This window comes from Ictalurus punctatus, chromosome 16 (genome assembly GCF_001660625.3).
Source record: "Ictalurus punctatus breed USDA103 chromosome 16, Coco_2.0, whole genome shotgun sequence".
Classification (NCBI taxonomy): Eukaryota; Metazoa; Chordata; class Actinopteri; order Siluriformes; family Ictaluridae; genus Ictalurus; species Ictalurus punctatus.
Genome location: NC_030431.2, coordinates 7621154 through 7643034, shown reverse-complemented (window position 1 = coordinate 7643034; position 21881 = coordinate 7621154). Strand labels below are relative to the sequence as shown.

The 21881-nt window shown below is 39.9% G+C and overlaps 2 protein-coding genes across 6 annotated transcripts in view; one reads left to right on the top strand and one right to left on the bottom strand.

Annotated features, from left to right (window-relative positions):
• The window catches only part of LOC108276812 (unconventional myosin-XVIIIb), a 123923-nt gene extending 106084 nt beyond the window's left edge, over positions 1-17839 (top strand). Inside the window, exons 40-43 of one of the 5 annotated variants that reach the window (XM_053686686.1) lie at positions 11954-12087; positions 12340-12381; positions 16380-16559; positions 16655-17838. In XM_053686686.1, the coding sequence (XP_053542661.1) occupies positions 11954-12087; positions 12340-12381; positions 16380-16559; positions 16655-17528 (1230 nt within the window). In that variant the 3' untranslated portion in view covers positions 17529-17838. Of the gene's footprint in view, positions 1-11953; positions 12088-12339; positions 12382-16379; positions 16560-16654 lie in introns of all 5 variants that reach the window. The other 4 variants (XM_047161135.2, XM_053686688.1, XM_053686689.1 and 1 more) reach the window with 4 other exon arrangements.
• Positions 17840-19177: 1338 nt separating this feature from the next.
• npm2b (nucleophosmin/nucleoplasmin, 2b) lies at positions 19178-20707 on the bottom strand. Its single transcript, XM_017488807.3, has 9 exons — positions 20667-20707; positions 20505-20568; positions 20326-20408; positions 20127-20243; positions 19955-20048; positions 19759-19874; positions 19642-19673; positions 19517-19553; positions 19178-19443 (listed from the first exon to the last, which is right to left on the bottom strand). The coding sequence occupies exons 2-9, from the start codon at positions 20539-20541 to the stop codon at positions 19402-19404; spliced, it is 558 nt and encodes a 185-aa protein (XP_017344296.1). The 5' UTR covers positions 20542-20568; positions 20667-20707; the 3' UTR covers positions 19178-19401.
• Between the last annotated feature and the right edge of the window lie 1174 nt (positions 20708-21881).

Here is a 21881-nt window from a genome sequence, read left to right as displayed (position 1 = left end):
GCCTCATCCTCAAACTTTTTCTCACTATCTATCTTTTTTGTGAGTGTTCTAAAGGTTCACCCCCCTCTTCCTCTCCTGCCTTTCCCTGCCTAGCCACGTATGATTTACCCTCTACACAAAGGTAAATAATAGGCAGTGTGTTGTAGTGTGAACTCAGTATGAAAGAAAGCATAGAAGGGGTTCATTCACTCTGTGGGCATCCCTATTGGTTTTGTTGAAATTGCCACTGGGGTGGGTTGGGATTCCACCCCCTGGTGACAGGGGCAGGTTGTGGCTGATTATTTTTCAAATCCCTATGCTTTTTACGGAATTCCCTTTCCCAGTGACACGGAGAATGACAGTAATGACAATTACCTGGCCATCTGCCTCTCGTATTGTTTATGTTGGCATGAGGGGTGCAAGGATCCCTCGTTGGCATTATTAGAGACTATCACAGGTTTAATTTTTTGTTTGACAGAGGCTTCAAAAGCCCTGGCGGATTCCATTTCCCTGATGCACGTGGCGACATCTCGAGCTGTCATTCTTTGCAGATTTTGTTGAAATCTAATATTCATATATCATATTGTTCAGGCAAGTGTTTATAAATAAAATGGAATATTCTACAGTTAAAGGCAAACGTGACTTGTTTTCCCATTTACTCTGGAAGTGAATTAGAAACAAGCTAGGGGATTCATGGGTTTGCTGTTTAGTGTTAGCCACATGTGAAATATCCCGTTTCCCTTGAGTTCTTTGCTGCAAAACTGTGCATAACTCAGCATAAAAGTTAGCGAGATGATCCAGGTAGCTCCAGGCATATTCAAACTGTCTACTTGCTTGACCTGTGCCCTGGAGACTATCATAGGTTAAGCCCAGTGTGGGAATGCCTGCAATTAAAAGTTGCTTGGTAACGTCATGCCCAAGGACCTTTAACAAAATACAGCGAAAATCTGAACCCGTTAACTGAGCATATCTAGTCTGAGCATATCTAGGCACACTAGGCATCGAGCTAGATGTCATTACTAATTTGACTATTTGTACCTTTTCGGCTCTTTCTTTGTTAGACAACTTCACGGATTTACCCTTTTTTCTTTTATCGGTTTTACTATCTTAACGTGCGGATAAAGCACGTTCCCTTTCAAAGGGAACTCGACGTTCCGTTTAGCATAACAGTATGGGAAAGCCTCTCGCGTGCAACCGGCATCTGAAGCTTGTGTAAAATCATGCCTATTTATAGGCCTGCCGTGATCAGGTGATGTGGTAATTAAGCACACCGTGTGATATAAATATGGCACCTGTGAACTGTGCCATCAGCCTTATTCAGCAAAAGACTGCATGTCGGTTGTTTGTGTAAAGAAACAAAAAGACGCTTAATTTCCTCTCTATCTTTCTCAAAATCTCTGAACTTTTATATCCCTTTAAAAAAAAGAGAAGAAAAAAAGGAACGAGCGAGAGAGAAAAATATGAGTGAGAGAATTCAGGAAGTGTGTTATGGCTTGCTCCCGTTTCATCACGGGAAATAGTGCACACTTTCTGGGTGAAGTGTCCAGGGGGTGGAGACTGCGATGGTAGCCTCAAGAGGCTGCACATGGTAATGCCTACATTAAGCAGCTCCGCTCACGACTCGTGCTCTCCTCGGAAGCCAAAGTGTGTTGGGTTTCAGAGCCTCACGGATCTGGGCTAGCCGTCTCAGGTCTGGGGGATTTCTTATGGATCTGGAAGAGGAGCCGGAGACGAGCGCTGCTCTATCTCTTGCTCTGTCTTCCGGGTTAGGCTTTCTGCTGGATTTTGGAGCTTGCGTCGCGACTCCACCTTCTGCCATGGAAAGCCAAAAGGGGTGATCTGAAAATGGTCATAAAGGCCAAGCAGACAAAGAAGAGCGGACCCGAGGGGCCGTGGAGGGATGTATCAGGGGACATGAGGTTGTTAGGGGAGTTCGCCCCAGTGCTACTGTAGGGCCTCCCCTAGCCAAGGCTGTCCCAAGTTTTCAGTGTTCTCTGGTCAGCTGTCACAGGGCCACGAAAATCTGATGCTTTCCCTCCAATAGAATGTGGAATAGTTAATGTCACTAAAAGATCGTATGGCAGCTTTTAAACTACTGCCAAATGTGCCACCATGGGTTCTGTCTACCGTAGAAAAGGGTTACCGGGTCCAGTTTAGAGCTTGACTCCTCCGGTTCAGAGGTGTGCTCACCACAGTAGTCAGCACAGACCAGAGCCTGACGTTAGTCCAGGAAGTAAGATCCCTCTTGGACAAAGGGGCCATAGAACATGTACCCCTTTCCCTGAGGGAGGGAGGTTTTTACAGCCGTTATTTCCTGGTCCGCAAAAAATAGAGGAGTATGCGGCCAATTTTAGATCTGCGTCATCTGAACTGTATCCTTTGCACATACAGGTTCAAGATGCTGATGCCCAAACTTATCGTTAAACAGATTCAGTTTGAGGACTGGTTTGTGACGATAGATATAAAAGGGGCATATTTCCACAGAGAAATATTGCTAGCTTTATCCCCTCGCACCTTCACAAAGTGCATGGATGTCATTCTGGCTCCATTGTGACTCCTGGGCATCCATGTACTGAACTACCTGGACGACTGGTTAATTCTAGCACGATCCAGGGAACTGGAGGTTCAACATCGAGATGTTGTTCTCACCCATATGAAGAGCTTGGGGCTCAGGTTGAACCTCAGAAAAGTATGCTTTCCCTAGTCCAGTGGACAACTTTTCTAGTGGTTATAAGGATTCTACTACGATTAGGGTGTTTCTATCCCCAACATGCGTAGGCTCAATCCTATAACACTGAGCAAGATAAAGCTGGAACTTGGGAGACTATTGGAGCTCATGAGCCTATTGCACAGGAGACCGTTCAGTGGTGGCTGAGAAGTTTGGGGTTTCGAGTAATCAGTGTCACGCGGCGATGCCTACGTGCTCTGAAATTTTAGTGTCCCCGGTTTCTAGTCTTGGGTCACACTCTAGGGGTGTCTCCTTAGCGCAAGATGGTAATGACAGACACCTCCCTCACAGGCTGGAGCACGGTCTTAGACAGCTGTCCAGTTCACAGTCTCTGGAGCGGCCCTCATCTGGAGTGGTATATAAATTGCCTAGAAATTTGGGCCATATTTCTAGCACTGAAATTCCTTCTTCCTCAATTGAGAGGACACCATGTGTTGGGATAGAGCAAATAACAGCTTTATCTTTGACTTTCCTCCGTCACCTTTACAGCCTCTTGGTTCGTTCATTTGAAAGAAGACTTAGCGCATGTGGTTTATCACTGAGCGTATGCAGGCCTGGAGAGTCTAAATGAACACACTGACACTCAGAGCAGTTCAGAAAGACTTCTGATTTACTGTAGAATAACAGAGATTTATATACAGGGGTACAGATAGCCGGGTGTAGACGTAATGCTGTGTGGAAATAATATGGCAGTTAAACTGTCTGCCACATACGCGAAAAACATCTTAGGCCAGATAGAGAAGTTCAACAGGTTTTGATAATATATGGTATATGTTCGCTAGCAGAAAATACGAAGTTCCTGTGATGACATGTTTACTGGGACATGCACATTAAACAGGTCTGGAAAGTCCATAAGACAGAAATTAAACTATAACCAAAACATACTTATACATATCTAAGGGAATAGAGAATAGAGAGTTTCCCACACCATGTGTTTACAGACAACACAGCGGTGGTCTCATATATTGTCCACCAGGGAGGATTATGTCCACGCCCCCTGTTCAGGCAGCCGCTACTAATTCTTCTCTGGGCAGAGGGAAAGTTTGCCAATGAGTGCAATGTATATTCTGGGAATATGGGGCAGACATCCTGTTGAGGCAGAGGCTGAGGCCCAGGAATTGGTGGCTCCATCCACAAGTGGTGGAGTCCATATGGCGGAGGTTTGGCCAAGCAGGACTGCATGTTTTTGCCTCCGAGTGGACAACACACGGCCCGCTGTGGCTCGCCCTCACTCCTCCCGCACAATTAGGACTGGACACTATGGTGCACATGTGGCCGAGGTCACATCTGTACGCTTTTCCCCCAATCACTCTGCTCGCACAAGGTCTAGCGTGAGTTCGCCAAGACCCTTATTGGCCAGCTGGAATATGGTTCTCAGAGATAATATCCCTGCTAGATGGCACTTCTTGGGAGATTCCCATCTGCAGGGATCCACTGTAGACCCAGTGAACTGTGCAATAGCTACAGTTTTGGAGTTCTTACAAGAACGTTTCTCAGCGGGGTGGGCTCCTTCTACAATCGGGGTTTACGTGGCCGCCATTTCGGCCAGCCATGGCCCTGTTGATGGACCCTCTGTGGGGCAAAATCCTCTAACTTCGAGGGCCATGCGTGGAGTCAGGTGGTTGAGGCCCATCTGCAGGCTGCACATACCTTCCTGGGACCTTTCTGTGGTCCTGGAAGGTCTGTCAGGTGCCCCATTTGAGCCCTTAGAATCAGCCTCTGAGAAGCTTCTGAGAAGCTTCTGAAAAGCTTTTTCTCAAGCGGGTAGGAGATCTACAAGCTCTCTCTGTTGCACCTTCCTGCCTTGACTTTGCCCCTGGATTAGCCAAGGCCTTCCTGTATCCTATGCCAGATTATATTCCTAAAATGCCTACATCGGCTGCCCACCCTGTGGTGTTGCAGGCTTTCTGCCCTCCTCTGTTACTCACACCAGAACAAGAGAGGATGCACCTGCTGTTTCCAGTAAGGGCTCTCTGTACTTGCATCCACCACTCCGGCCAGTGGCATAAGTCGGACCAGCTACTGGTCTGCTTTGGCGGCGACAGTAGAGGTGATGCTGTGTCAAAGCAGCACATCTCTAATTGGATAGTGGAAGCAGTCTCTATTACTTATGAAGTGTGCGGTTTTGCTACGCCTCTGAGCAGGACTCATTCCACTGGGGCGGTCGCCTCCTCGAAGGCTTTGTCCAAAGGGGTATCCTTACAGGATGTGTGTGCGACTACAGGGTTGTCTATGCCACACACATTCATTCATTATTACAGCCTGGATATTCATTCCACCCTGGGCTCGAATGTCTTGCAGTAACCCTCGGGCATGGGTCTTTTTGAACAGGCCATACCTTCGGTATGACGGAGTGAGTATTCACGTCCCATATGGTTATGCTAAACACAACGTCGAGTTCCCCTTGAAAGGGGATGTAACCCTGTTCTCTGAGAAGGGAACAAGATGTTGAGTAGCTTTGTCATACCGGGGCAGGCCTGTGAATTGCGTCTTCGCTTCAGATAATAGAGGCTGATGGCACGGTTCACAGGTGCCATACTTATACCACACGATGCGCTTGATTACCACGTCACTGATCATGGCAGGCCTATAAATAGGCATGATTTTACACAAGTTTCAGATGCCGGTCGCGCGTGAGAGGCGCTCCCATATTGTTATGCTAAATGCAATGTCTCGTTCCTTTCTCAGGGAACAGGATTACATGCATAACCCAGACGTATCATGTATTCATAATCCCACCTAGGATTTCCCCAACTCTCATAAACACACAACTCTGCTGCAAGTAAATGCGTCTCATCAAAAGTTCCATCATGACGGTAAGGATGGAAGTGAGGCTGTCATTCTGTCTTGTCCACAAGAGAAAACTTGCCTTTAAGCAGAAGGACTTTGCTGGTCTCAAAATCAGACACCAGGACATCAAAACTGAAATATTTATGGCTAAAAAGAAGTATAAAAACAAATTGGAGCATGACTTTGCAAATATGAACACCAAACAGGGTTTTCAGCGAGTCAGGTCTCTTACTGGGCAAGCCGTTAAACAGACTGTTTCTGTACCAGATCCCACCACCATTGCTGCTAATCTTAATAATTTCTATGCCCATTTTGATGCTTCTGATTTTTCAGCAGAGTGTGATGGCCTTTTGGATTCTTTGCCTTCACAAGAGCTTGATTAGGAGTCCCTTCCAACTAAGCAGGATATCGATTTCCAGCTAATTAGGTGAAAACTGAATAAGGCTCCCAGGCCAGGTGGAACTCCAGGTCAGGTCTTGAAAAATTGCACTCTGGAATTAACCCCCATTCTTCATTCTCCTTTTCTTCAATCACTTTGTACTTCAACAATACCAGTCACATGGAAAACATCAGTTTTTATTCCTGTTCCCAAAAAACCTCATCCAACAGAGTTAAATCACTACAGGCCGGTATCATTAACGTCGAACATAATGAAATGCTTTGAGAAAATGGTTCAAAACATTATGCTTCCATATGTTTCACCCTTTTTGGATTGCCTCCAATTTGCATATAAGCAGAAGCAAGGTACAGAGGATGCAGTGGCTTGTCCCTTGCACTGTCTTCTTCAACACCTGGATAATCCTGGTGTTTATGCCAGGCTTCTTTTCTTGACTTTAGCTCCGCCTTTATCTCAATTCACTGTCATCAGCTAATCAAGAAACTGTAGTGTCTGCAAGTTCCATCACCACTAGTTTACTGAACTTATAAAGACCACAAGTGGTAAAGGTGGACAATGCATTATCGCCCATTATTGTTCTCAACACTGGCGCCCCTCAGGGGTGTGTACTTAGTCCACTTCTCTATATTCACTATAAAAATGACTGTCAGAGTCCAGTCACCACCACTCATTACTTTAAATATGCAGATGATACTGCCATTCTTGCATTGCTTAATAAGGACAATGATTCCTTTTTTTTTTTTGGAGTATCAATGCTCCATAGCACATTTTAGTACATGGTGTGATGATAACTTTCTCCACCATTGGTAATCAGCCATTGTGATGCCATCTTATGCTCGGGAATTTGTTGTATGATCCTGATGTTTTCTTTTTGTTCCCTTCTCCCCTCTATGCCTGTGATTATTTATGATGGTTTATATGTATGGTGTTGTTGTGTTTGTTTTTCTACGCACCCATGGTGCGTATCTATCTATCCTTGTTGATGTTGATGTATCCTCTGTTCTAGAGACTCAAAGTAAGATGAGGAACCTTGGAGTAATTTTCCATACCAGCCTTACATTTGATTCTTTTGGTCAGAGCACTGTTAAAGCATTCTTTTTTCACCTCAGAAATATAGCTAGACTGCACCCTATGCTAAACTTTTCTGTGGCTGAAAAGGTGAAAAATTCATTTGTTGTCACTCGGTTGGATTACTGTAATGTGTCACGTATCAGGAAGCTCTGGACTCCACTTCCCATCAGCCACTGCACTGCACTACATGTCACATGACCACCTGCACCTGATTCACGTTTTGGTTAATGAGCACTCATGGGTATATATAGTCCTTGTCTGCACTATTAGCTTGTCTTTCGTTGTCTTAGACCCTGTGTTCCATGTTTGACTCACGTTGTTTATGTCTCGGTGTTTGTTTCTTGCCACAGTGTGTTTAGTCAAGTTTTCTTAGTGTCTTTGTTTCTCGGTACGTTGCTTCTAATAAATGTCATTATCTGCACCTGCTTCTGGCTCAACCTCCGATTTGTGACATAATGCCGTTTCTAAATCCACAGTCAACAAACTGCAATATGTACAAAACTCTGCCTACAGGATCCTGATGGGAACCAGGAAATGTGAACATATTACTCCTGTTTTGGAGTCCTTGCACTGGCTCCCAGTCAGGTTCCGTGTCTATTTTAAGATCATGATGTTGACATACGAGGCATTACATGGCTTGGCTCCTCATTACTTATCTGGTTTATTAATCCCTTATACCCCCAATCGCAGAATGTGCTCCTCACAGTGTAATCTGTTAACTATTCCACAAACACACTTAAAATCTATGGGTGACAGAGCTTTTTCTGTCTATGCTCCTTCCCTTTGGAAATCTCTTCCTCCTGAACTCAGGGAAGCTCAGACTTTTGGCATTTTTATAGCTCAACTTAAGACACACTTTTTTAAACTTGCATTTGCTTGTTGATGTCTATTTTATTATTAATATTAGGGATGCGCCGATACCGATTCCAGTACTCGGGTGTTGGCCCGATACTGTGCTCATGTACTCATACTTGTAAAACTACCCCGATACAACCGCACCGATACCACTTTATGACAACGTGACATAGCCTAACCTCTCGTCAATTGAACAGGTAGTCGGAAGAGGAGCAATGTCAGCAATTTGGAGATATTTTAAGATAAGTGATCATGATAAAAGTAGAGTAGACTGCAAACTATGCTCTGCTAAACTGTCAAGAGGAGGGGTAAAAAATAGCTCATTTAACACAAGCAATTTGATTAAACATCTAAAGAACAAACATAACGCAGAGTGCAAAGAGTTTGCTAATGTTAGCAGTGGGAAACAGCAACAACCATCTTTGCAGCAAATGCTGGAGAAGCGAGAGAAAATGTCCAGAGACAACCCACGGGCAGTAAAAATAACAGAAGCTCTTACCCAGTTCATTGCTCTTGATGACCAACCGTTGTCAGTTGTACATAATACAGGATTTCGTCGTCTTCTTGGTGTACTTGAGCCAAAGTATGAGACTCCCAGCCGTCACCACATTACAGATACCGCATCACCAAAGCTGCATGACTTAACCACTGATATTTGGTCTAGCAGTGTCAGCCCAATGTCTCTTATAAGTTTAACAGCACAGTGGATTGATGAGGATTTTACTCCCAGGAGAGTTGTTTTACAAGCAACACACACTGGCCAAGCCATAGCAGGTGCATTTGATGACATGCTTCAGACGTGGGGCATTCCAAAAAGTGTGAAGTACTCGTATCGGTACTTGGTATTGGCAAGTACCCAAATGTAAGTACTTGTACTTGGTCTGAAAAAAATGGTATCGGTGCATCCCTAATTATTATTATTAACGTTGTTATTCTTATTAACTTTTATATGTTTTACTTTTCTGTGTACTGCTTATTTTGTGTACAGTGCATTGAGAAGCTGCTTTTAAAGGTGCTTTATAAAATAAAGTTTATTATTATTATTATCTATCTATCTCAATTGGAACAAGTCACAGATAAAATCAGAACATCTATTACATAGGTTCGAGTGATACAAGAACTAAAGATGTCTAGTCTACCAGATAACAATAAGAGGAAGAAGAAAAACTGAGAGAGAGAGAGTGAGTGAGGGCGAAAGGCAGGGTGATTAGGAATCCTCAAAACAACACATTCCACGAACACAAAATAATTTGGTTCCAGTACATCGTGACACAAACTAGAGACCTTCAGAATTGAGACACATAGACAATGCTATGAAACCTATCAACAATCTGATCCAAAAGATAGATCAAAATCAACACAAAAATAGTTTACTGACAACAAAATCAAGGTCCTGCCATGGCCATTCCAGTCCCCTTACTTAAAACCCATAAAAACATGTGGGGTAAACTGAGGAGGAGAGTCCACCAGTGTGGACTTTGGATTTGGAAGGCAGTGGAAGCTAAGTGGTTAAGACATTGGGCTACTGATTGGAAGGTCGTGAGTTCAAACCTCAGCACCGTCAAGCTGCCACTGTTGGGCCCTTGAGCAAGGCCCTTAACCCTCGACTGCTCAGATATATAAATATAAGTCACTCTGGATAAGGGCATCTGACAAATGTAAATGTAATAATCTCAGATCCCTTGAGATGTATTCTACAACCTCATCAGGCATCACAGAGTTGTTATCTTGGCAAAGTGAGGTAGCACAAAGTATTGACTAAAAGGGTGCCAATAGTTGTAGCACTCCTACAGTATATTTAACAAAGATTTTTTTTTTTTAAGATAAAAATGTAAAAATAAGGACAAATTTTCACAGCCTTCTTTGCTCATATTTACCAAGGGTGCCAATATTAGTGGAGGGCACTATATAGTCAGCAATGTTTGTGAAGATTAGATGGAGGTAGCAGTTAAAAACTAATACATATTTTGTCTCCAAAGTCACATCCGCCAAAACACATGCAAATACAAAAAATGATTGAATGTTAGTGCAAGAGTGGGAGTTTTCAAAACTGACAGGCATATTGGTTAGATGTTGGTGCTCCACATTATTTGATTTTTTCTCCTGTTTGAACCTGGGTCAACACAGAGTTTTTCCTTGAAACAGATATTTTACTGACACTGCCAAAATAGGAGCAGAACACTAAATATTACCAAAAAAAATGCTGAATAAAAATATTTGAATCCAGAAAATACTTGTATTTAACCTCCCTCAGTGTGGTAGATGATATGCAATGGAATGTAATCATTATGACAGAGTTCTGTATTAACCCTTAAACACACACCTTGGTTTGGAAGCGATCCAGGATGTCATCCAGTACCCTTCCCCCTCCTTAATTTTTTCATATTAGACTTTCACCTTCTTAGTATTCCTCAATCTATTTATATATAACAAGAAAAAAAAAGTCAAATATATCTTTATAATTAATTTATTGTGAAAAGTTTATAGGATCACTACTGACCCGAGGTATGTAATATTTTTCTGTGCAACAATACTGAATCTTTCATGGCTCAATAAGTGCAATTCACTTTTATTCCTCAAGGTGGATATGTTCGGTAAACAATGATGATGTAATGTGTCAAACATAATTACCCCAGACATAAAAGTTACAAAACTTGACATGGTTCAGTGATTTATGCAGTTTCTAATCAAATATTAGTGTTGTTTGATGATGGATCTGATGATGAAACTGTCAGAGGACAAAATATTGATTTTGATGATTATGAACACGATAGTAGCCTATTGAGAGTAACGTATCAAATGATCCAGATCCTGAATATGAGCCAGATGCTGAATTTACCGGGTGAAGCTCAGAAGGTGCCACATTTGTCTATCATAATAATACCTGATAATATTGTTTTCAACAATGACAATTGTACATGATAAAATGACTTTAATTATGAAAATATTAAATATTGTAAAGATTTTAATTTTGTTATGGTTACTGAAACAGTTGAATGAAAATACTACAATCTTTCACTATTTTGGCTCATGAATTATAATTTTATAATTTTTGCATAATTTTAACGGTGTGTATATAATTTTTGCATCGGTTTAATGACAAATAAAATGTGAAAATATAATGAAATATGTTGTATTTTATTATTGTATTATATGTAATAATGATTGGTGAAACACGTATACATTTAAGGGTTAAAAGACATTTATTTAAAACTGGCATTTTTGTCTAGACACCTTTAAGTGAATTTTACATTAAAGTGAATATATTTTTGACTTATTCTGGATTCCAGAATGTTCAGTCATTCAGTCAATGATGTGTTCAAATACCAACCTTAACTTTGAACTATCAGACACAGGTGGCCTTAAGACAAATGTTGGCATCTGCTTCTGTCTTTTTGTACACTATACGTCTCTCTATACTGCAGGTTGGCTGGGAAAATTATTATGGCTATGATGATATTGAATCCTTGAGAGAGAAAAAAATACATATTCATAAACATGAGGATGGAGGTATTCATACTATAAAACAGCTGGCTGTGTGTAATATAATTTGACTTCTGTGTTAAGGCTAGGAGGAGATTCAACACTGAAAAAATTAGATGCATGTCTATTGATGCTTAGTAAATTCACAATTAGTGGGAATGAAATGCATTGTTTTTGAAGTGCTAATATACTGCAAGTATATGTAATCATATATTTGCTATCAACCACATACACAGACATACACACATTGTGATGCTCTCCAGGTTATTGAAGAAGGAAAGGGAGAGGCCACTGGTGGGGGTGCAGTTGTCATGGAGATGTGAGAAGTGGAAAGAGACTTCTTGTATCAATAACCTTGAGGAGACAATAGAAATTAATCATAGGCAGATAGCATCTGGTCAGGAGCTTAGAGCCAGAGTTGGAGAAAGAATAAAGAAAATGATCAAATAATTTTACTACTGTCTTCTACTGTAAATATTGTGGTATAAGCCAAAAACCAGGCCATTTAATAACTTATTAAACAAGTAATTTTTAGGTTGAAATGAGATGCAATTTAAAAAAAAAAAAAGTCATTATCTGCTTTATTTACATAGAATGTAAAAGTAAGTATAAAAAAATGATGGGAAATTTATTTCTTGGCCTTTTCTGAGGAAATGCAAGTGGAGGAGCTTAGTGCAGTGCGTCAAACACTACAAGCTGATCTGGAGACATCAATCCGACGTATCGCTGATCTACAGGCTGCCCTGGAGGAGGTTGAGTCTAGTGATGAAAGTGACACAGAAAGGTATGACCTTCCTAGAGTTTCTGTAGTTACTGTGATGGAAATAGGGCTTTTCCTTTACTAATAGGAAATATTGTGAAACTTATTTCTTCTTTAGGTCAGCATGATCCTACTTGAATCTTAATCTCTATCTCTTGTTTTGTCATGCTTTTCTCATATTTAGAGACTCTCTTCTCTTTTACCTGCTCTGACACTTCTCTCTCTCTCTCTCTCTCCTCTCTCTCTCCTCTCTCTCTCTCTCTCTCTGCTACACAGTGTCCAGACTGCTGTGGAGTCCATCTCTAGAAAGAGAGAAATGTATGCATTCCTTTGTTCTTCCATCCTCTTCCCTGTCCTGTTTTGTGTGTTGGTCTGATGCCATCATTGTGGGTTCTGGGATACAGGATCTTGTTGGATTAACTTCATCTGAAAGCCTGCTGGTGGTCGGCTGATGCTATGCTTTAACTTTTAGCAGCATACAGCAGCATTTGGTCTACACATAATAACTATTTTTCCTTTATAGAAAGACCCTAGTATAACTATGCTTGCCCCAGTTTCCCAAAAGCTTTTTCATAGTAGTATTAACTTTTTTTTTATTAACAGGATATTTTTATCCTGGAAAAAACAATGCAGGAATGGATGGCAAAAGATATCATTAAGATAAATGATCAGTTTTACATATCTTTTGCCCTGAATGTTCTTTCTAAAGAGCAATAATTGAGAACAATGCATATTTAGTATGAGCAATAACTGTAACACAAAAAGCTATGGGCTAAATAAAAATAAATCCTCCACATCCCTCCACCATGTAGGCAAATACTTTTTCAAATTTTATTTCATGATGCATCTTAAATGGCACACGGTGGTTTAGTGGTTAACACGTTCACCTCAGACCACCAAGGTTGGGAATTCGATTCCCGCCACTGCCCTTTGTGTGCGGAGCTTGCATGTTCTCCCCCTGCTGCAGGGATTTCCTCCGGGTACTCCGGTTTCCTCCCCCAAAGACATGATTGGCATGTCCAAAGTGTCAGTGATTGTGTCCTACGATGGATTGGCACCATGTGCAGAGTGTACCCCACTTTGTGCCCGATGCTCTCTGGGATAGGCTCCAGGTTCCTCGCGACCCTGTAGGATAAGCTGTATAGAAGATGGATGGATGCATGTTAAGTAGAGGGTCTTTCTTATGTTCATAATCAGAACTTTTGCATTGAATACTTCAGTATTAGTGCAATAAGAGGTGAGTGGGTGTGATTACAATAGTTATATATTTATTACAGTGGCTTAAAAAGGTCTACACATCGCTGTTCAAATGGCAGGTTTTTGTGAAGTAAAAGAATTAAACTAAGCTAAATCATTTCAGATCTGTTCCTACATTTAAGGTGAAAGGTTTTGTACTAAAATCAACTGGTAGCTATTCATGATTCATTTTTAGCTATTCATGATTCTCTCCACCTTGATTAAAGCCCCAGTTCTGGCTGAATAAAAGCAGTTGTAAAGCATTATGCTCCCACCACCATGCTGCACTATACATACCTTTTGGAATTAGTCTCATTAGACCATTACACATTTTGTCACATGGTTTGGGGTGATTAGTTGAGCTTGGATGCTTTTGTGTGAGAAAGGGCTTCTGTGTAGACACCTTACTCCATAGCCCATACATATGAGGAATCTAATGTTTGGAAATTCTTTTATACTCCTCTCCTGATCAAAAATGCGATACTGTACATGCTTTGTAAGCACTTTGCAGACCATGGCTTCAGATGTCAGATGAAGCCAAGGATCGGTCAAGAAAATCCTAAAGAGACAGCTGGTCTTTATTTGGGAGTAATCATACCCTGAATTTCATTGATTACACTGACGACGGCTGTATGATAATTACTTTTTAACATGAGATTGAATGTGATTGGTTCATTCTGAACACAGTCACATCCCCAATTATCAAAGGGTGTGCACACTTATAAAAAATTTTTATAACATAACTTTTTTATTTTTCCTTAAAATGTTTCTGATTGTTTTTCAATAAATTTTTAAAGTGGGGGAAATAAGTATTGGACGCATCAACATTTTTTTCAGTAAAAAATATTTCCAATGAAGCTATTCACATGAAATTTTCACGTCTTTGATATTAACTCAAAAAATCTAGAAATATAAAGAATTCACAACATTAAAATCCATCAACGAAGTTATGTGTACTAAAGTGTAATGACAGGAAATTTATTTAATACTTAGTGGAGAAGCCTTTGTTTGTAATGATAGCTTCAAGATGCTTCCTGTATGAAGAAATTAATCAGCCGCAATATTCAGGTGTGATTTTGGCCCATTCTTCTAAACATATTGTCTTTAAATCTTGTTCAGTTGGATTCAAGTCAGGCGATTGACTGGGCCATTCTAATGCCTTGATTTTTTTCCTCTGAAACCAACTGAGAGTTTCCTTTGCTGTATGCTTTGGATCATTGTCATGCTGGAAGGTCCACCCACATCTCATCTTCATCATACTGGTGGATGGCAGCAGATTCTTCTCAAGAACCTTCTGTTAAATTCATCATTCCTTTAATTATATGAAGTCTGCCAGTACCATGCAATGAAAAACAGCCCCACACCATGATGCTTCCACCTCCAAACTTCACTGTTGGTACAGTGTTTGAAGGGTGATGTGCAGTGCCATTTCTTCTCCAAACATGGTCTGTAGTATGACAGCCAAAAAAGTTAAATTTTGCTCTCCCAGTATTTCATAGGCTTGTCCAAATGAGTTGTAGCAATCTTTATCCGAGCTTTGTCATACCTTTTCTTTAGTAATGGAGTCTTGCTGGGGTGAGTGTGAGCAATGGAGTACATTGCCTATTGTTTTCTCTGTGATGATGGCACCCGCTGTGTCCAAGTGGTCCTTGGCTCTGGTTGATGACAGAGTGATGTTGCTTCCACTTGCAGATAATGGCCCCAATGTTGCTTACTGGAGGATTCAGAAGTTTGGAAATGCGTCTCTATCCGATTCCATCAATAAGGTTGTGACGGTCTTGGCAGAGCTCTTTGCTTTTACCCATCATGAGATGTTTCTTATGTGACACTTTGGTAATGAAAAGCCTTTGTATAGACATCAATTTACAAACCCAGCTGAAATTAATTTGCATAGATAGGAGTTATAATTACTTATGTATTTCAGCTGGTTCCTTGCCTTTCCTTGGAGAACTGCTTTTTCTTAGCATGTTGAATGCTTTTTTTTTTTTTATCTCCCTTGGACAAAACAACAAAATTAGCTTCCTAGATAATAGAAATTGTTAAGTAATGATAATGTTAGATATGTTATATGGTAGGCTAGATGATTGATGAAAGTTCTTTGTAGCTGATAGACTATAATCAGACAAAACTTATTCTTTTACTTCCGAGAATAACTATTAAGATGTTTACTGGATAACTTAATTACAAAACATTCACACTACTGTCCTCACCTGTAATTCAGAATTCTACCAACGTGGCATCAAAAGTTCAGTGAAGCTCAAATGAACATAAATTATTATGGCCACCATGTTACATTTAATCAGTCAGATGCAGGCTTCACAAAGGGTAAGATTTAATTTCCCATAACCAAAAAATGTAAATGTCATAGAACTATCCAACAGCATTGCAGCAGATGGCAGCACTTTGCACAGTTACCATGTTCTAGCAGGACTTAGTAGTTACTACCTTTTTGGTCATAAAGGTTTCATGGGTTTGAATCTCATTGTATCCTGAAAGCACCACTACTCATCTAAAAACCCTGTGTGTGTATGTTTACATATTTGCATTGTGTGAATGAAGTTTGAATTCTGCTAAATGCTGCTAGACGTACTGTATAAAGCCAAGCCAAAGTGCCATGATAAAGCCAGGTTGGCACTGCTTATTTGAATGGCACATTTATTTATCACAGCAATTGAAAAACATTGTAATGGTGTTGTCCACTTAAATGTGAACCCCCAGGATCTGTGGATATTGGCAGGCCTTGAGACCATGTTTCATTTTTTGCTCAACACTATTGAAGCTGCTCTCCAATCAGCAAGTCATGCAGAGAGACTTCCAATATCGATGGTACTTCAGAGACAAGGAGTCTCTACTAATGAGCCCATGGTTCACTTAATACACATGTACAGCTGTGTATTACTGAGGATATCAAAGGCAATGTCAAAGTCTTTCAGTCTTGCCAAAATGTGTATGCTGGTACACATGTGGCTGATGAACGATTGTTACTGGGTTTGTGAATTACCAGCTCCTGTGTTTGACAATGCAAAAGTAGAGGGTTTTTAAAATAAAATGCTCTAAACAACACTATGTTCTTGTGGCAGGGACAACACATCCAGCATGCACTCCAGTATTGGCACAGAGGACTCTTGTAGGGGCATTCAGCAGTGGCTGGGGGTGCCACATGGTGGTCACAAGGATTATGGGGTTGGAGTCTCTTCCTATACTGGAAACACATCTGGCCCCCAGTCAGTCACAGACACAATGAGCACCTACAGCTTCAGGTAATTACTTTAGACCCATTATTTTTTATTTTATTTTATTGTATTGTTAGTATTTAATAAATGACAATGGACTTCTTCCATTTCCACTTTACCAGATCATGTTCTCAGGAATTGGAGGATGATCTTGCTAGAAGTGCTAGAATTCTGCCCAGGGCATCATCCTCAACTGCATTATCTGAGCTGTTGGAGGGCTTACGTAAAAAGCGGACTGGGTGGGACAAAAGTTCAGAGGTGGATGAAGGCAGTACAGTGTCACTACCCATTTACCAGCCCACAGCAGCCTCTAACCTGCGTCGCCGAGCCTTCAGCCTCTTGCCAGACACAAAGGAGGGCCTGGAGGAAACAATGCATCCAGGCATCCTTAAAGTGCCCAGCCCTCTGCTGACCCATGCTTCCAGCCTGCACTCCCTGTCTGAATCCATGCCATCAGCCCCTTCAGCCACATCCACACTGTCTTCTGTGAAAATCTCCAAACTCTCTATCCCAGAGGAACTGGAGGGGGACCCTGGTACCAAAACCTTGCCTGGCCTAGGCACCCATCATCCAGTCCGCCATCAGCTGTTCAGGGGTCTGACTGCTGAAGGTGGTGGTGAGACCCTACTTGGGTCAGAGCCACTTGTCTTTCAGAATCGGCATCTTTTAGGAAATCCTGAAACTGACAAAGTGACTGTTGGAAGTGATTTAGGGGACACCAACTCAGACTTTGTCCCAGCTATCCGTAGATCACAATCAATAAGCAGCTTAGCAAGTAGCAGCTCCAGAGGGGGTCAGCGTCGCACCCTAAGTGTGCACTTTGGAGAACTGCCACCCTCCAGGGCATTGTGCAAGGACTCTGATTCAGACGCTTCTGATTCTGAAAGCACTCAGCACTGGATTGGACCACAAGAAAAGAGGCTGGAGGCTGAAGGAAGTGAGGGAGATGTAAATTCAGTGATGAAAAAGTATCTGAAGAAAGCGGAGGTTGACTGAACTTAAGGAATTGGATGAGGACTTTTCCCCTCCACAGTGGACATTTTATTACAAATTCTAAGAGGCAGTGCGGAAATAAATTCTTCAGTTGAATCAAAATTGACTTGACTAGTTTCAGTCATTAGTTGCTAAAAATGTTCTTTTACACGTGAGAAAAGGCACAAGTAGTACTCATTCTACCCAGCATGCAGTCACCCACCTTGCTGAATGTGGAATCACAATGAACATGCTGCACATTCTACTCTGTACACATGAATAATAAATGATTTGAATGAAACAATGTTGTATATATTCAATAACCAGCAGCAAAATCATTTCATAAAATAATTTAAATGATCAACTTGTTAATTTCATAAATAACTGATTTGGCAAAATAAAGCATATACTCTGGAACTGTATTTAGTCTGCATGAAAGATAAGTCATGGCAATTTTTAGATCAGCATTGACAAAAAAAAAAAATACATACTTAAATTGCAGCATTTGGAAACCTTACAGTTGTTCAGCTGCCATATTGTCTTTTACAGCAACACTCATGTAGGTAGTTATCCACATTAGCAGTAATTACTGATACATATTTGGGTCAGGCCCAAAACTAACCTTTATTTTTGTTTACACACACACACACACACACACACACACACACACACACACACACACACAATTTTATATAGACAAATATATTTATATTAGGAGATGCACCAATACTAAATTTCTCAGCTGATACAGATAACAGATTGTTCTGCCTTTCATGCCTTCTCATAAATTAATTAAAAATAATTCTGAAAGAAATGCTAATAAAACTACTCTCCATTTCAACAAGTTGTTTCACAGTAACTGGTCTCAAACAGAAAACATTACTCAAATTAACATTAACCTTCAGAATTTAATGTGTTAAAGTAAGATTGCTTAACTTATTGAAATGTTAAGCATATTAACATTGAATAAATTCTTTAAAAAAAAAATAAAAAATTTTTTAAAAAAAATCCCCTCCCCGTAGGCTCATATTCACTCACCACAAACAAAAGCATTTCTACTTCATTGAACATCAAACTGGTAATATATAAACTTATTTATTAACTGGATATGACACACTACTCTACAAATATTTCCGTATAATATATGCTTTGTCAACCCATCTTCCTTTAAATCTTTCAAGGGTGTACTGGCACTTTAATTCAGCGCGAGGGTGAGCGAGCAGTGCCGGGGAAAGAGAAAAGGAAAACATTTTTTAAAAATGGACTATGCTAAAACTTCCACTTCACTGCCACTCACTTCCTGTGTAAAGTTTTAGCAGTGCAGAGGTTACAAACTACAGATTTGTCATCATCTTTACACACAGCACAAAATCTATGCGTTTTCCCCACACTCTTGCTTGACAGAATATAATCGGCCCTGCTCAGATGTTTAAACTATTGGCTGATACATCGGTGCATCTCATGTATTTACACACACACACACACACACACACACACTAAAATTTAAAAGCGAGTGAATGCAACACAAACTCAGTTGTGGTACATACATTTTTTTTAATTAAAAAACCCCCAACACACAAAAAACAACTAATTCAACAATCACTCCTTTATGTTAAAAATGGAACTTGCTTCAGATTAGCAACGCTTTGAAACAAGAACACAAGTCAACCATCTCACTCAATACAAACAGTATAGGTTTATTTAATACAGTCCCTTCACAGCTGACAAATGGGAAACTTTTCTTTTGCAGTTTTATTACTAAAAGCCAAGATATAGTTGCAATGCAAGTGTAAGCATTTCAAAATCTATACCCCAAAAGGCTTTACAATTGCTTCAGAATAGTTTCCTTTGAATTAATTAGTTCAGCTATTATCATTTTATCGTTCCTCCTGTTTGGTCAAACCTTTGCAGCCATTGGCTTTCTACCCCTTCCTTTTCCCTGGGGAAAGAACAGCTGTTAAATTGACAACTTAAATTTTAGATAAGCAAGATCAAAATCACTTTAGTCTTACCTTTTTAGGGGGATTATTTTCACCTTCTGATGCTTCACTATTTTACACACACACATTTAGATGTTTAGTAGGAAAGTAGCATGCTAAAGTTGTTATTTAATACAGAAAAGAGCTCTAGAGCTTACCCCTCATCTTCTCCCTTTTCTGGCTTCTTTCTCTTGAAAAAGAACATTCAGACTACTGTCAGAATACTGAAGCAACTTGAATAAATGAAACTAAGGTAATTTGAAATTTGGCCTTACTTTTCCTCCACCATCTTTTATGACTTTCTTCACAGGTGACTCTTCAATATCTTCCTCCTCTTCTTCCACGTCCTCCTCCATCTCATCATCCATTTCTTCATCTGAATAGTCTTCCACTAGAAGAGTATTGGTTCATTGCTACTGTACAATGCCTTTTTTGAAATTAAAAAGTTAAATTAGGTCAGTGTAAACTCACAGGCTACATGTTCTGCACCAACAAATACAGGGCCTGAGCCATGCTTCAGCCTAAAGGTCACAGGTGGATGCAAGTCTAAGCCAGACAAGTTGACCTGACCAACATTGATGAGAAATATCAATTCAAAGGTTTCATTAACAGAAAAACAGAAGACAAGGAAGAGTTCACTTACTGTAGGCATTGACTTGGCATGTAGAGTTGCAATTGGTACACCTTTGGCATTGTCACCCTCCCCAGAAACTAATTCAACAATGTTAAACTCATCTTTCACAGTATGGCCCAAGCACATCTGAGAGATTTGAAAGAATATACTTTTCATTTGGCTATATGAACACAAGTAAACTAGCCCATGTCACAGTTATAGAACTTACCGTTCTTAATGCAAGCTGGTGCTGATGATTTGTGTCATCAGTCTTGAAAGACTCTTGCTTGTTTGAATCATTTAGTTCACACCCTAAATTAAAAGCAAGAGGATTTGGCTGAAAAAAAAACAACCTGCCGAAAAGTCATGCAATGTTTAAAAATAAAGAAAGACAGCCAAGCCACCTACCCCATAGCGTTGACAGAGGTTTTTCTGATTTACTCATCTTCTGACAGATCTTAATCTGACTGACCTGGAAATGTCAAAAGTAATGTCAAGATCCTTTAAAACACAGTATTGTAATTCAGCCTTTAAAATTAGGTTTGCTTGTTTACAACAAAGAAAATAAACCTTTTGAACAAACAGAAAAGACAACCAGCCGTATGTGTATTTTTTTTTCTTTTCTTTTTTTTCATTTCTTTTCTTTTTTTTTTTAAAGTGGGTTGTTAATGTGTAGCAGGTGAAACCCATTAAGGTATTATTGTCTCAGCGATACTAGTAGCTATTTCAAGAGTATATGGCCCAACTTGTGCAGTATTTCACAAAGCAATCTATCTCAATAAACCACCAAATAGTTTAGCAAGTGTAACTAATTTCCATAAATTTTTGCATTTCCTAATAGAAGGGAATCTTAAAACTCACTCATTCACTGGGGCAACATGTTCTATTGAAACATACAATCACTTCTAATATAATCCTTATATATACACTTGCCCTCCACTTTAATAGGAACATCTGTACACCTACATATTTGTGCAGTTATCCAAACAGCTAATCATGTGGCAGCAGTACAATGCATAAAACCATGCAGATACATGTCAAGAGCTTCAGTTAATGTTCACATTAGTTAAACATCAGAATGAGGAAGAAGTGTGATCTTTGTGACTAACTGTGGCATGGTTGTTGATGCCAGATGGGCAATATATATATCAACAATATATATATATATATATATATATATATATATATATATATATATATATATATATATATATATATATATACATTTTTATTATTATTTTTATTTATTTAAACATACATACATACAGTTATGTGAAAAATTAAGTACACCCCATGAACTTGTTTGAACAAAGTTACAAGCAAACATTTGATCCTCTTTGAAAGAGTCTATTAATAAAGTTCTTACACTCTATCAAATGACATAAAATTGACATTTTGTAGTAATTTTCACAATTTAAATTAACAAAAAAAAACAAAACAGATCAGTCACATGGAAAAAGTAAGTACACCCCTAAATGTACACCTTCAAATCCATAGAATCAGGTGTTCAAGATTGTGTGCCAGTGATCAGAACCTGCTTAGGGAGTACAAGTGGAACCTGCCTTATTTATCCTTTCTCGTATCTGGTGTCTTGTGTTCCCTTTGTTATTGTGGTGTGTGGTGTCACCATACCAAGATCTAAAGATTTTTCTATAAGGCCTTCAGAAAAAAAGTTTTTTCATCGTTGTGGGGATGTTGATTTGTTGGGGTGGTTCAGAAAAACACCAAGGCAGGCTTTACAGGTATGCAGGATGATGGAAAAACAAACCAGTCTAAATGTAATAT

Excerpts from the sequence above, each read along its gene's own strand:
- npm2b (XM_017488807.3), bottom strand. The coding sequence starts at position 20,541 with ATGAGTAAATCAGAAAAACCTCTGTCAACGCTATGGG. Across the intron at positions 20,049-20,126 it reads ATGCCAAGTCAATGCCTACA|GTCAACTTGTCTGGCTTAGA; the intron begins GTAAGTGAACTC and ends AATGTTGGTCAG. Across the intron at positions 19,674-19,758 it reads TAAAAGATGGTGGAGGAAAA|AGAAAGAAGCCAGAAAAGGG; the intron begins GTAAGGCCAAAT and ends TTCTTTTTCAAG.